This window comes from Eptatretus burgeri, chromosome 13 (assembly GCF_056783735.1).
Source record: "Eptatretus burgeri isolate ZD-2024b chromosome 13, Ebu_testis_v1, whole genome shotgun sequence".
In the NCBI taxonomy this organism is placed as follows: Eukaryota; Metazoa; Chordata; class Myxini; order Myxiniformes; family Myxinidae; genus Eptatretus; species Eptatretus burgeri.
Genome location: NC_140973.1, coordinates 82,917,308 through 82,932,213, shown reverse-complemented (window position 1 = coordinate 82,932,213; position 14,906 = coordinate 82,917,308). Strand labels below are relative to the sequence as shown.

At 39.3% G+C, this 14,906-nt stretch overlaps 1 protein-coding gene across 2 annotated transcripts in view; it reads left to right on the top strand.

Moving 5' to 3' along the window:
• LOC147014921 (protein FAM3C-like) overlaps positions 1-14,906 on the top strand; it is a 69,008-nt gene that overhangs the window by 11,704 nt on the left and 42,398 nt on the right. For both annotated transcript variants that reach the window (XR_015050947.1, XM_085853392.1), the window contains exons 3-4: positions 3,617-3,640; positions 5,183-5,303. Coding sequence is in view for 1 of the 2 variants with exons in the window: in XM_085853392.1 (XP_085709518.1) it covers positions 3,617-3,640; positions 5,183-5,303 (145 nt within the window). In the remaining variant the exon portion in view is untranslated. The remainder of the gene's footprint in view (positions 1-3,616; positions 3,641-5,182; positions 5,304-14,906) is intronic.

The window sequence follows — 14,906 nt, the reverse complement described above, 5'->3', positions numbered from 1 at the left end:
GTCCTCCTGGTGGACGGCACACATTTAATGTCCTCTCAGTGGACAGCAAACAATCAATGTCCTTCCGGTGGACGGTGAACAGTCAATGTCCTCCCAGTGGATGGTGCACAGTTAATGTCCTCTCGGTGGATGGCGCACAGTTAATATCCTCTCGGTGGACGGCGCACAGTTAATGTCCTCTCGGTGGACGGCGAACAGTTAATGTCCTCTCAGTGGACGGCGCACAGTTAATGTCCTCTCAGTGGACGGCAAACACTTAATATCCTCTTGGTGGACGGCGCACAGTTAATGTCCTCTCGGTGGACGGCGAACAGTTAATGTCCTCTCAGTGGACGGCGCACAGTTAATGTCCTCTCAGTGGACGGCAAACACTTAATATCCTCTCGGTGGACGGCGCACAGTTAATGTCCTCTCGGTGGACGGCGAACAGTTAATATCCTCTCAGTGGACAGCGAACAGTCAATGTCCTCCCGGTGGATGGTGCACAGTCAATGTCTTCCCAGTGGATGGTCCACAGTTAATATCCTCTCGGTGGACGGCGCACAGTTAATGTCCTCTCGGTGGACGGTGAACAATCAATGTCATCTCAGTGGATGGCGAACAATCAATGTCCTCTCAGTGGATGGCGAACAATCAATGTCCTCTCGGTGAATGGCGACCAATCAATGTCTTCTCAGTGGATGGCGAACAATCAATGTCCTCTCAGTGAATGGCGACCAATCAATGTCCTCCCGGTGGAGGGCGCACAGTCAATGTCCTCCCGCTGGATGGCGAACAATCAATGTCTTCTCAGTGGACGGCGAACAATCAATGTCTTCCCGGTGGATGGTGAACAATCAATATCCTCCCGGTGAATGGCGACCAATCAATGTCCTCTCAGTGGATGGCGAACAATCAATGTCCTCTCAGTGGATGGCGAACAATCAATGTCCTCCCGGTGGACGGTGAACAATCAATGTCCTCCCGGTGAATGGCGACCAATCAATGTCCTCCCGGTGGATGGCGACCAATCAATGTCCCCCCGGTGGATGGCGAACAATCAATGTCCTCCCGGTGGATGGCGAACAATCAATGTCCTCCCGGTGGATGGCGAACAATCAATGTTCTCCCGGTGGACGGCACACTGTCAATGTCCTCTTGGTGGATGGCACACAGTTCACGTTCTCCCAGTAGATGGTGCACACGTTGATTCCTGGCCCTGCACGCAAAACAATAGGATGAAAACTTACAGCTGGATCAACATTCAAACCCAAGAAAGACAGCTCAAAGGAGAGTGTGCATACCTCTCAGTTATCCTGGCAGTCCCTTGGCTCGAGATTTGATATGTTATTAAAACGATCAACACTTTGTTTTTAATTGAAATACTGTATATAAATTTAATGTTTTTAAAATTTTAGAGGCTGTTTAATTATAACTTCCACCATTATGGCAATTGTGAACCCATAACTTGCCCCAGCCTTCTCTGTACACAGCAGTCTGAGTACTAACCCAGCAGGGTGCTGAAAGTTAGGGTAGGAATTGGGTCAGAGTATGGACACACAACGACCTATTCTTTTCGAAAAAAATTTCCATCCACCAACTAGCAGATGATGCACCCAGAATAACATCCTCCTCCAAAGGATGGCACACCCATTAATGTGAAACACCAAGGAGAAGGTTATAGTCAGGTGAGGAATATAATCCAGAACTAGACAGCTCACTTCCGAAAAGCTGTCCGATCAGCTTGTATGAAATACAATGTCAATGTTCTCGTAAAAAATAAAATCTGAAATGTTTTGGGGTATCAATATTTTCCAGGACAAATTATTTTTTTTTCCAAATCTCTTGCTATTAATTATCAGGCTAAATTTCAAAGGGCATGATAAAACCTCATTACCTCTGGCACCGAAGATGGAGGTTATGTTTTCACCCCTTTGTGGTTGTTTGGTACTTGGAAAATCTTAGATTTTTCAAGTATATTGGTTAGTCCATTTTGTTATTCCGTCTGTCTGTCTGTTTATCACCTACAGGTCAAAATTTTAAACCGATCTTCACGAAACTTCATCAGATGGTAGAGTCTGTCATAACGAAGAAGGCTATTGTTTTTGAAGTCAAAAGGCCAACATAGGCCAAAGGTCAGCAACTTAGGTGAGATTTCTAAAATCCTCAATTTTCATCCAAATGACTTGAAATTTGAAGAGGATTTATATTTCTGGTCAATGAATTCAAAGGGCCAATCATTTTTGAGGTCAACATTGACCAAAAGGTCAAAATACACCCAAGGTCAACAACTAAGTTCATATTTCTGAAATCCTCAATTTTCATCCAATTGACTTGAAATTTGAAGAGGATTTATATTTCATTTCACTGAATTCAACCACCAATTATTTTTAGGTCAACATGGACCAAAATGCCTGGTGTTGGCTTAATGGTTAGAGTGGTGGGTTTGGGATCCTAGGGTCTTGAGTTCAAATCCCGCTCAGCTGTTGAATTAATACCAGGTGTGGTTAACTCGACCTGTCATCCTTCCGAGGTCGGCAAAATGAGCGCCAGCATGCTGGTATCCTGTGTCAGAGTGGCGACCCATCCAGGATTGTGCCTAATAGACAAGGAGACTGTTTAAGCAGCACCAACGCTCTGCACAGAGTATGGTCCCAATGGATGGATGGACAAAAAGGTCAACATCGGCTCAAGATCAACAACTAAGTTGGTATTTCTAAAATATAGCCTGGTGTTGGCTTAGTGGTTAGGGGGGCTAGCTTGAGGTCTTAGGGTCCTGAGTTCAAGCCCAATTGGCTGCTGTGTTAACACCAGGTGGGGTTGACTCAACCTGTCATCCTCCTGAGGTTGGCAAAATGAGTACCAGTGTACTGGTAGAGGGGCACAGCATTAGTTGCACAGCTGTGCTCCAAGAAATGGTTGTAGTGGTGACCTGTCTAAAATTGTGCCAAATAGCCAAGGAAAAACTGCTTTGGCAGTTCCAATGTTCTGTTCAAGAGTATAGGTCCAAGATTTCTAAAATCCTCAATTTTCATCCGATTAACTTGAAATTTGAAAAGCATATGCATCTCAGGTCACTGAATTCAACCACACATTTTTTGGAGTTCCACATCGGCCAAAAGGCCAACATAGGCCGAATTTCTAAAATAGTCAATTTTCGTCCAATTCACTTGATATTTGAAGAGGATTTGCATATTTGGTCATTGAATTCAACCACCAATTGTTGTTGAGGTCAAATTTGTTTTATGGATTTTGTAAGTATCGTGCTCTGCACGACGTCTTCGTGTTTGTTTGTCTGTCTGTTTGTTTGTTTGTTTGTTTGTGTGCAGGATATCTCAAAAAGTTGTAGTTGGATCCGGTTGAAATTGGTGGGCAGGTTGGAAGTGTCACAAGGATGAATTGATTAGATTTTGGTTCTGGTCTGGATCAAGATCCGACGTATCGGTGGGCTCCGATACATAAACTGTTCAGCCTGTCAGAGGTATGCTCTCTTCTGAGTGCTGTTCTAGTTAGTCTATGAAACTACACATGCCAAGCTCACACTGTGTAAACTTAATGCAACAACGATGAAAGCACACTATTTAATGATTAAAACAAAGTGAAAAATTGCTAACAAAGCTGCTCTTCTATTCAACAGACCAAGAAAAAGACCTGCCATCATGTAAGTTGAAAAGATCCAAAGGAAACTTTTGACTCAAAGTGGAAGGTAGTTTCAAATCCAATGAATATTCTTGTACATAATCTTTAAATGACAATTCGGAAAAGTAAAGCATATGAGAGGAACATCGGTGTATTTTGTCATTTCGTTATGGGGACTGTGATGTTGTCTTTCTCCATAGTTTTCATTCAATTTCCATCCGAAGTTGCCGTGAAGGCATTGAGAGATAACTACACTTTATGGTATGGCAACACATGTAGAAACAAGAAGAAGAGCAATCAGAGATTGCAGACCCTCTCCAGGACTTGTTTTCTGTGATGTTTGTGTCCTGGTGTGTTAAATAATTAAAAAGAGACATAATTAGAACTGTCACTTTTTAACTGCAGGCAGTGATGACCGGGTACCAAGATGTCCCGCTTTGATGCAACCCCACTTTGATTGGGCACCTGACCATGACCCATGACGTTTTTCATTAATATTCAATTGAATTCAGAATGGGATTAAAATCAATTCAATTCATTTCAAATCAAATGGAAGACCAAATAGGTACAATCCTGCATTAGAGTAATCAGAAGGAACCCAAACAAGCAAAAAGCAAAGATGAACTCATCAGGAGGATCCTGGATAAGATTCACATTTCAGAAGCTACTGCTCTACCCTCATTCCCATCCAGGTACAGCCAAGTGAGCCGCATTCAAAAATAAAGAAATTTATAAAAGAACCCAGATCAAAATTTTTTAAATAAATCAGGCTGCCAGACCATGCATTCAATCAAGTTGAAATTTAAAACCTGTTTTCCCCATCACTACTGGATCATAATTGTGAAGTTTCACGCCTATTGATTAAGCAGTTCCAGAGAACACATTATGAAGCGGTTCCAGTCACTTCAGATAAGGTTTTTGAAGGTTATTTTTTTTAAAAAAAATATGGCTGCAGAATCACGTAACCGATGACATCAAAAAATTTCTGTGGACCATTTTATCCCAAGATGACCCTCAAAACCTTTCATACTGATCATATGTAGCGTCTTACATCTGCAATTATTACGTCATAACGAAGGCACATATGATATCATAAGAAAATCACACTTATTCCCCATGAGGAGTAGTTGTGATTGCCAAGTTTCAATTTTTTCTGTGGTGCAGTTTCAGAGATAGAGGTCCAAATTTTCCGTTTTTCCAACATGGCTGCCACACCACGTGACCTATGACGTCATAATTATGATTGAAACATTCTACATGAGTGGTTGCACCGATGTTGAAAATTTCGCCTCAATCCGACAAGCGCTTGCAGAGACAAACAAACGGACCCAAACGCAATACCCTCTCCTTCGGCGAGGGTTACCAGACAAAGTGGTGCAGGCATATTGCCTTCTCTCTGAGTCACACACACACACACACATTTAGTAAGCTAGCTTGGATTTTATCGATAAGCTGATAGTTTTCCTGAAACGATTCAATGCTCTTACCATTCAACCATTCCCCTTTGGGATTTGTCGAGAGCAGAACTGATGCTGATCGCATTGTGTGATTGCTGGTTTTACAGCTGAAGCTGGGCTCACGGTATGCAACACCCAAATGCCTTGCCCTGATAAGCATTTTCCTTTTACTGTGGTCAGTGGTGCTGCCAACGTCCTGGGACCTACATTGTGCTTCAACAACCATGTGTATGTACTTCTTTAACACCATAAAAAAAACTAACAGCTTGTTTCAAACAGAGAAAGTTGTTCATAAAAGTAGAGATGGAAACAAAAAAAAGTTGGAAGAATGTTGAGTTGAAAGTCTCTACATTGTGCCTGTAACATAACCTAATATCAGCAAAAATAAATAGATAAATAAAATATTAAAAGCTTCATCCACACCTGCAGGTAGATGGTACAACTCCTGAATAAAGTTTTATCTTTACTCATTTTGTTATATCTTTAACTAGCAAGGGTACCCGGACGTTGCCTGGTGCTGTGCCAATCCTGTTGGCATTTTGAAGAAATCAATTTGTGTGTGTGTGTGTGTGTGTGTGTGTGTGTGTGTGTGTGTGTGTGTGTGTGTGTGTGTGTGTGTAAAGAATGGCGTTGGGGATCAATTAATATCACCTACAAAGGCCTGGCACTATCGGGCAATTAAAAAAAAAATCAGTTCTTTTACAAAATTTGCAAAACTGATTTTTGGCTAAAACACTCCCCAGCACTCACTGATGAACCTCTGAAAGTTTGATGAAGATCCGTTTGGACATCTCAGAGAAAAATGGCAAAAGACACACACACACACACACACACACACACACACACACACACACACACACACACACACACACACACACACACACACACACACACACACACACACACACACACACACACACACACACACACACACACACACACACACGTCTCCCTTATAGTATAGATAAACCAAGTCCCACCGATTAGTGAGTCCACCTCTGGCAAGTATTATTTTTCCATCGTTTTAGCCCTCTTTTATAGATGGATGTACAAGGACAAACAAAGAAATTGTGAGGTAGGAGAAGGCCATTTTGCTCTTCATGCTTGTGTCCTTTATAATTATACTGGTTCATATATCTTCCGGCTCTGGGTTTGGAGTGTTGGCAGGTCTCCTTCGGGGCTCTCTGCTGATGATCTCAAAGTTAAGTTTCCGGTCATTATCTGTCCCATTTCAACTGTTTATTTTCTTACCTACATGTTACTGTGTGTTCCTAATTCGGTTTTGTTTCAAAAATCGTGCTATTTTGTGTGTTTTCGGTGAACTTGTCTTACCGGGCACCTGAGGTCTACCCATCCCTCCCCTCGGTGTACGATCATGTTTATTTGTATTTTCTCCCCATTACCTTCAATTTCTATCTTCCCCACTTTCCCAACGTCGCCCATCCCTCTCAACTAAGCACTCTATTTATTGTCTTCAATCCCCCCCCCCCAAAAAAATACCTTTCTCCTTGCACACTCATGAGTCCCGATCTTTCTTCTTCTTCTTCTTCTTCTTCCTCTTCTTCTTCTTCCTCTTGCCGGCACACCATCTTTATTCGACTGAGCTGACCCTCTCTCGCCATTACCTTCACAATTTCTTCCGACAACCTTCCATTCCCGAATCTTACCTGTTCTTCAAAAACACATCAAAAAATAATAATCTTCCTTGTATCCTTTCAATCTCGAAACCTGTAACCACATCTCTCTCCCACTCTTCCTGATATTTTTCATCGACCCAGCAGCTTCACACTGCATTTTCCGTCCAAATTCACCATACACCTCCACAATTTTACTTCAACCTTCCCTTTTCCGAATGATACGCAATCCTTATTTAAAATAAATAATTTCACTTTTGACAATACACCTCCCATAGCCAGGTGCTTCTCCCGTAACCACGTGATCTGTTTCCACCCCCTGCGTTTACCGATCCTATTTCCCCATTCACATCACGATTTTTTTCTACACTTCCATCATCTAATCTGATGAAAACTTTCTCAAACAAGAATAATAATAATAAAAATAAAAATAATAAAAACAATCTCTTATAATGCTTCATCTTCCTCTTTCACACATGTGGTACTCTTTACTGTATCATAATGCACTACTCTTCTACTATTTAAACAGACTGTTCTCAATTCGACCTTTCCTTCATACCTTGCCTAAAAAATCCAACTGTTACAGCATTTCTTCTCTCCATTCTCTGAATTCACCTTTATTGCATCCCTCAAGAAATGTGTTTAATCGCATCTCTGAACTAAAACTTAAAAAACCCAGTTTGCTATGAATGTTCACTTTCCATCAACCATTCTTTTTTTTTTCCAATTTCAGCTCCAACTCACCCCTCTCACCCCTCACTCTCAAAGCAACCATCCCACTCTTCTCCCTCCAAGCCTCCCTCTCACCTCTCTCAAAAACTCCCTCCTCACCTTTCTCCCTCAACTCTCCCCACTCACCCTTCTCCCACCATTCATCCCCACACTCACCCTTCTCCCACCATTCATCCCCACACTCACGATTCTCAAAGTTTCCCCCCCCCCTCTCATCCACAAAGCTGCCTCCTTCCACTGCCCTCTCACCTCCATCTCTTCACTCCACCTCCTCAAATGCTCAACCGCCTTCTGCCCACTCTCTTGTCCACCCTCTCCCCCACAACCACAGAGACTTTTCTCCTCCTCATCCGGCCCCCTCCCCGAGCTATTCTGCAATCTCACACTCCTTCAACAACCCTCCTTACCTCCACCCCTCTTGTACCTTGTTGTACGCTCCCCCTCCCCTCCCACCCCCTGCACCCAAATCCTCCTCCCCTCCCTCTTCATTAACAGTGTGGACCTCAAATATCCAGGGCCTTCGCTCAAACCTTACAGATCTTTCCATACAGGTTGCCACTGACAAACCAGACATAATCTGCCAAACAGAAACTTTCCTCCCTCAAGACATCTCTGATTCCCAAGTATCTCTCCCTGGATACTCCCTCCTCCAGTATGACAGACCTGAGCCTCGGCCTGGTGGAGGAGTTGCTCTCTTCATCAAAGACTCTATTCCTCACTCTCCATGCACTGCCCTCACTCCCCCCGCACCCCCAGGAATACATCTGGCTATGGCTTCCCCTCCACTCCCACCTCATGCTTATATGTGTACTGTACCGTCCACCAAACAATGATGACTCCATCTACACCTCACTATCCGAAAACATTGACCAACTTCTATCTTCTCATCCAAACTCTCTTTTCCTCATACGTGGCGACTTCAATTGTCATCATGCCAGTTGGCTAGGTGTGGGTACCTCTCTCACCTGTCATGGCACTTCAGCAAAAGCTTTCTGCGACTCATTGGGATTGACAAAATCGGTCAACTTCCCGACCCGGATCTCAACCAATAGTACTCCATCTCTTCTGGATCTGATTTTGGATCTCAACCTCCATCTCTTCTGGATCTGATTTTGACAAATTTCCCTGAAAATATCTGCTGCTCTTACCCCGCTCCAATCGGTTCTTCTGACTACATCCTTGTCAAAGTGGACATCTCTCTGGCTATTTTCAGAGAACCACCTCACCGCCGTTGAGTCTGCCGTTTCACTCAAGCCGATTGGCAGGGTCTCCAAGTAGCAATCAAATTTATAGACTTTCTCCAACATCAACTCATCCTGGGAATTCTTTCAAAGAAACTTGCTCGCCCTCATGCACAGATTTATCCCCTCTTGTCTTCAGTTGTCCAACCCTTTCTCCCGCCCTTGATTCATTGAAGCTTGTGGTGAGGCAGTTGTCCTGAAACAACTTGCCTTTGCCTCATGGAAAGCAAACCCAAATGAGGGAAATCTCAGTTCCTTCCATAAAGCTCGGAACAAGGGTGTATCTACCCTCAGGATAGCCAGAAAACAACATAATTCTAAGTTCAAGTCCGAACTTTCAAACCTCTCTCCCTCCTTAAAATCTTGGTGGCATCTAATCAAATCTGTTTCTGGTGTTTGTTCCCTCTGCATCCCACCCTTACCTCAAATGGCCACACTGCTGATACCGCACGTGAAAAGGCTGAATGCCTAAACTCGGTGTTTGCAGGTAAATCTTGTGTCCAAAACCCATCGCTTTCACTACCCACCTTACCCAGTCGCACAAAACTGTCCTTGGACTCTGTGTCCTTTTCTCCTGACAAGGTGGAGAGCTTGCTGTCAAACCTCAACTCAGATTCTGCAACCGGTCCAGACAGCATCAGCCCACGTGTCCTAAAAACTTGCTCTTCTGCTTTTTATCACCCTCTCTCTGTTCTATTCACCCTATAATTTGCTCAAGGTCATCTGCCATCTGCTTGGAAATCAGCAAACATTATTGCCCTGCATAAAAATGGTACAAAAACAGATCCCTGCAACTACAGACCAATCAGCATTCTGCCAAATATCAGCAAGGTTATGGAATCCATCATCGATTCAGACATGAAATCCTTCCTCTTCTCCAATGGCTTGATTTCCGATCTTCAATTTGGTTTCAGACCAGGTCACTCTACCCTGGATATGCTGCTTCTGCTCTTCCAACAACGGATGGAGTTCTTCATTGCCGGATATGTAATCAGAGACATATCACGTACTTTTGACATGGTCTGGCACCCTGCCCTGCTCACCAAACTCTCTTCCTATGGTATCCAAGGCCATCTGAACTCATGGCTTGCAGACTTCCTCTCCTATCGAAGTCAACGTGTGGCCCTAAATGGAGTTCTTTCATCCCCTCTTCCTGTATAGGCTGGAGTTCCTCAAGGTAGCGTTCTGGGCCCTGTCCTTTTTCTGGTTTTCATTAATGATCTATCCAACACTTTGGAAAATCCTCCATATCTCTTTGCTGATGACTCCACCCTCTGCCTTACCATCTGTCATCCCTCAGACTGGCATGGTACAGCTTCTTCGCTCACTGCAGATCTGGGAAAATCACAAATTGCTCCAACACGTGAAACATGTCTTTCAATCCGGACAAATGTCACACTCTCACTAAGTCTCTCCGAAAGGACCGTGTAGAACCCCCGCCTCCTCCATCCACTTTCTTAACAATCCTTTGGAAGAAGCTTTCATCTGCAACCTGATGCAGGACTGCTCTCCCCTCTGGGCTGGTGCTCCTGCTTCTCAGTCTTTTTCAAATAACCAATGCATATTGTTTAGCTCACTCATTGAACCTATAAAGATTTATTCATTCTCAAATTCCTTCAATAGTTTAATTTTCTTTGCACAACAATCCCCATCTAAAATATTAAAAAATAAAACATTTGAATCTTTATATTTTTTTAAGATACCCCTTTTGTGCCATTATGAAATGATAAACTTCTCTTAATGCTCTCGTCTGATTACCTCCTGAGCCACATATCATTTTGAGATTATAGTAAATTGTTTTTCCATTGTTCAATTGATAACCATCAAAGTTTTTCAGTCCATTCAAGGATATTAATTTTTTTTTTTACATCCACTAACTTTCTAGTTTTTAAATTGATTTGCTTTTTTGTTTTATTTATCTTTGTTTTAGTTATTTTTTCAAAAAGACTTATTTGCTATTTTTCACATTCATTATGTTTTCCATTTATATACCAAGACTGAGATTTTCTCCACTCTTTAGTTTGATTAATACTTGGTTTGACCATTTATATATTGTGAAAAAACGCAGCGGTAGCCCTTAAAATCCCCAACCCATCTTTCCATCGTTAAAACACAATCTATTCTATAAACTCTATCATACAATATCCATATGGAACACAATCTATTCCATTATCTAAGATAAATCTCTAATCATCAAAGCTCCTAATGCCTTTTCATTTACTTCTTCACTATATATCTGATGTTTATAACTTCTTATTGTATTCATTTTCCGATATTCTTCTTTCTTATTCATCAAACAATTATAGTAATTTCTAAAAGTTATTGATTTCTTTATTACATATATCTTTATTCCCTTAACCTCTTATCAATCTGATCACCGTACTTATTAGCATATGCCTTTACTCTCAATCCAATAGTCACTCATTACTTTTCCACCCAACTCATCCTTAAACTTACCAATAACCTTTTCATTCTTTTTTGAAAATAACTCACTCTTCTTCCTAAAATTACTTGTATCATATACTCCAATATTTTTCTTCATATCCTTATAAACATCATCAGTTTTTATATCGAGGATAAAACTATCAGTGTCCATATACAACAATGAAACATTTTTACCATACTCTTTCTTTAAGCCATTATACAAATAATCATACATCAATATATTTGATAAATAAAGAACTGTTGTTCCAATATAAATTGGTTTATCCATTACAATACTTTCCTTTTCCATATGAATAGCAGAAAAGTTCGATGAAAAAACCTCTTCTCTCATAACTTGGTTTATTTATCAATCTCAAAACTTCTTTCCAAGATGTTGCAAATCTAATGTTTTACCTGTATCTAACATTCTCCATTGTTTTTCCAAAGACAGCATTATTCATCAATTTATAGAATTCCCCTTTAAATTTTACTTTTGTATTTGTTCTCATATCTGTATTGAATTTAATATTCTTTTTCATCCAAGGACTTTGTTTAAATTTTAAAACTATATGAATTTTAGCTACTCTCAATCATTCTCTCAAAAACTGTTTCAAGCTTCTCTGATGCAAAACATATCCCTCTTTATCATAGAATGTTGTGAATAACTTTGCTGTTGATTTGCCTTTAATATTAAAACTTTTATGATAATCACTGAACCATTCTTTCTTTGGGGTTTCTTTCTCACATGCAAAAGGAAGGTCTTTATGTTTATTATGAAGATCACTCAGGTACCTCAAATCAACTTCAAAATAATAACCTTCTTCTTCTTCATTCAATTCCTCTTGAGAAGAAATAACAATATTAATCAAAGCCTTTTCATAATCCTTTTCTTCCACCCACTCTAATTTACCATAAGGCAGAGTTTGAGACATTCCCATCCATACAAATTATTAGCATCAAAATACATCAAATAATTACTATCTTTTTCACTATCATAATTTGGAAGATATTTATTATTTGCTTTAACATATCTTTTTGAACATACTTGTGATATTCCACCTCTCTTAGACTTCTCAATCATCAATAGCATATCTACATCACTGATTAAATCTACATCTTGTTTTGTCATTTTCAACATTGCACTTCAAGCTAAACCAGGAGCTGTGAAATAGTGGGCAGGATCTAATCCATAACAATTTTTATAATGACACAGTGATCTAAAAGCTTCAAACACATCAGCCAACAATAAAACATCTGTTTTTAGATAAAAATCATGATATTCTCCAAGGTTCTTTATCTTAAATATTTTCCAAATTTCTTGGGCGTGTTTACATTCTTTATCACTTATCTCTTCTTCATAAAGGTTATGATAGAAACTTTCTTTTAAAGGAAGTTGTGTTTCTTTAAATCTCATAAATGAATCCATATAATCATAAGGATAAATTCCCTTACTTGTAGGAATTTTCTCTTTACTTTGTATTTCATTCCTTGCTTGAATTTCCTCTCTTGTTAGAATTCCCTCTTGAATCAGAATTTCATCTTTAATCAGAATTTCCAATTTAGTTAGAATTTCACTCATTGTTTGAATTTTCTTTATCATCAGAATTTCATCTTCAGTTAGAATTCCTTCATTAATTTCCTCATTAATTAGAATTTCCTCTTTACTTTGAATTCTCTCTTTAATCTGAATTTCCTCTTTAGTTAGAATTTCCTCTTTTGGAAAGAATGAATTGAGATTTGGAAAAGACCCCGTGGAGCTTATATTTGACGCTCGGTAGGCTAGTGGTGTTCCCATAAACTTGTAAAATCTAGAAACGTAATACGAGTTAAAGGTTTTGTGAATATCATTTTTGTAAATGAAATATACTTTTGACTTGTGTTTGTTATGGCAGAAATATTCCCTGGTGTTTTTGAAAGTTAATTTATAAATAGATGTGTATCATAGTCGGTGCTGTTGTGAAGAAAGACTGGAATAAGAGAAGGAAATTTATAATTAACATTACAACAGGAATGAGCAGGACCTCTATATTTACCAGTAAGATGACAATGATCCCTAACTTTAGGCTCCTCAATTTCCTCCTCACAAATAAGACAGATATTGTTCTATCTAAATTCTAATTTTCTTCTTCGGTTAATTTCATCGGTTCATTTGTTTCTTTCATTAATTTAGTTTGTCTTCTACAATCCTTTTTGAATCGTTTTACAAACTCTTGCGAAGCTTTTTTTTCACTATAATGTTCAAGTTTATTATACTTTTCTCCAACAGATGATTTGATATAATAACAGAAACCACAAGGAATGTGTTTTTGATATTTATTTGTATATGATTCTTTTGGATTAGGAGAAGCAGGATTTATCTTTTTTAGGATACATTCAAAATCAGGGTATATCACAAATGGGTGCATGATAGATTTATTAGAATCTTCAAAATAAATCTTTTCATCAGGTTTTGGCATTGTAATTCCAGCTGATTTATGATTACTACAATATTTTGAATGTTGTTCTAATCATTATGCCTGGTGTTGGCTTAATGGTTAGGGTGGTGGGCTCGGATCATTGGGTCCTGAGTTCAAATCCTACTCAGCTGTTGAATTAATACCAGGTGGGGTTAACTCGGCCTGTCATCCTTCCGAGGTCGGCAAAATGAGTGCCAGCATGCTGGTAAACTATCTCCTCCTCCTCTAATCGTTCTTTTGTATGAAATGAATTTATGACATCGCTTACAAGGATATATTTTGTTTGCTCTTCTGAATACCTGAGAAGAGATTAATCTTGATAAATTATTGATGTATGTATAATGTGAATTCTTTCCAACACTAAAATATAAAAGATCAATGTGTGTTTCTTCATTTTTATCGTTGTTTGAAATATTTAATATTTGAACGTTGTTTGTATCCTTTAATCCATATACATTAATAGAAAGATTATTCTTTTTCTCAAATTTAGGAATATCTGTTAGTGGCATTGGGAATTTAAAATCTTTAATGTCCAAGGTATTCTCATATTTCATATATTGTTTTACTCTTTCTGAATTACAATTTGGTGGATGTAAGTGAGCAAGAACAGACCAGAGAAAACATTTATTATCATTGTTCTTCATATTAACAATTGCCTTCTTAAGTTTTATTTTTTTTGGTAATTCAATATAAGAAGAAGCTTTAAGAGGGTTTGATTTTAGAATGTGTATATCTAAAAAGATGATTTTTTAAAATATTAAATCCACTTCCTACCACTTTATTATCAACATCCTCCTCTTGTCTTGATAGTTCTTTATAAAATCCACTATTCAAAAAATCTTGAAATGATGTTATAAAATGAAGATCTGTTCTCATATAAGGAGTTTGTTCTTCATCTTGTCTTTTCATATTCATTTTCATTCCCATATAAAACTTTAAAGTTTTCATTTCTTTTAATGTCTCTTTAATAACTTTTTCAACATCAGGTTTCACTATTTCAATTGATTCAGCAATTGATGATGGCCCAGGTTCTCCAAATTGAAAAATCCTTCTTTTTATGTGCCCTTTAAATGCCCCATCAGTGTTTTCAATATAATAGTCTCCCTTTACTTTAAACTCATTTTTCTTGTGTTTTTCTGATTGAAGGTGATTCTTATAACTACTCTTCAAAACATCCGGATCTCAACCAATGGTACTCCATCTCTTCTGGATCTGATTTTGACAAATTTCCCTGACAATATCTGCTGCTCTTCCTTCGCTCCAATTGGTTCTTCTGACCACGTCCTTGTCAAAGTGGACATCTCTCTGGCTGTTATCAGAGAACCACCTCACCGCCGTCGAGTC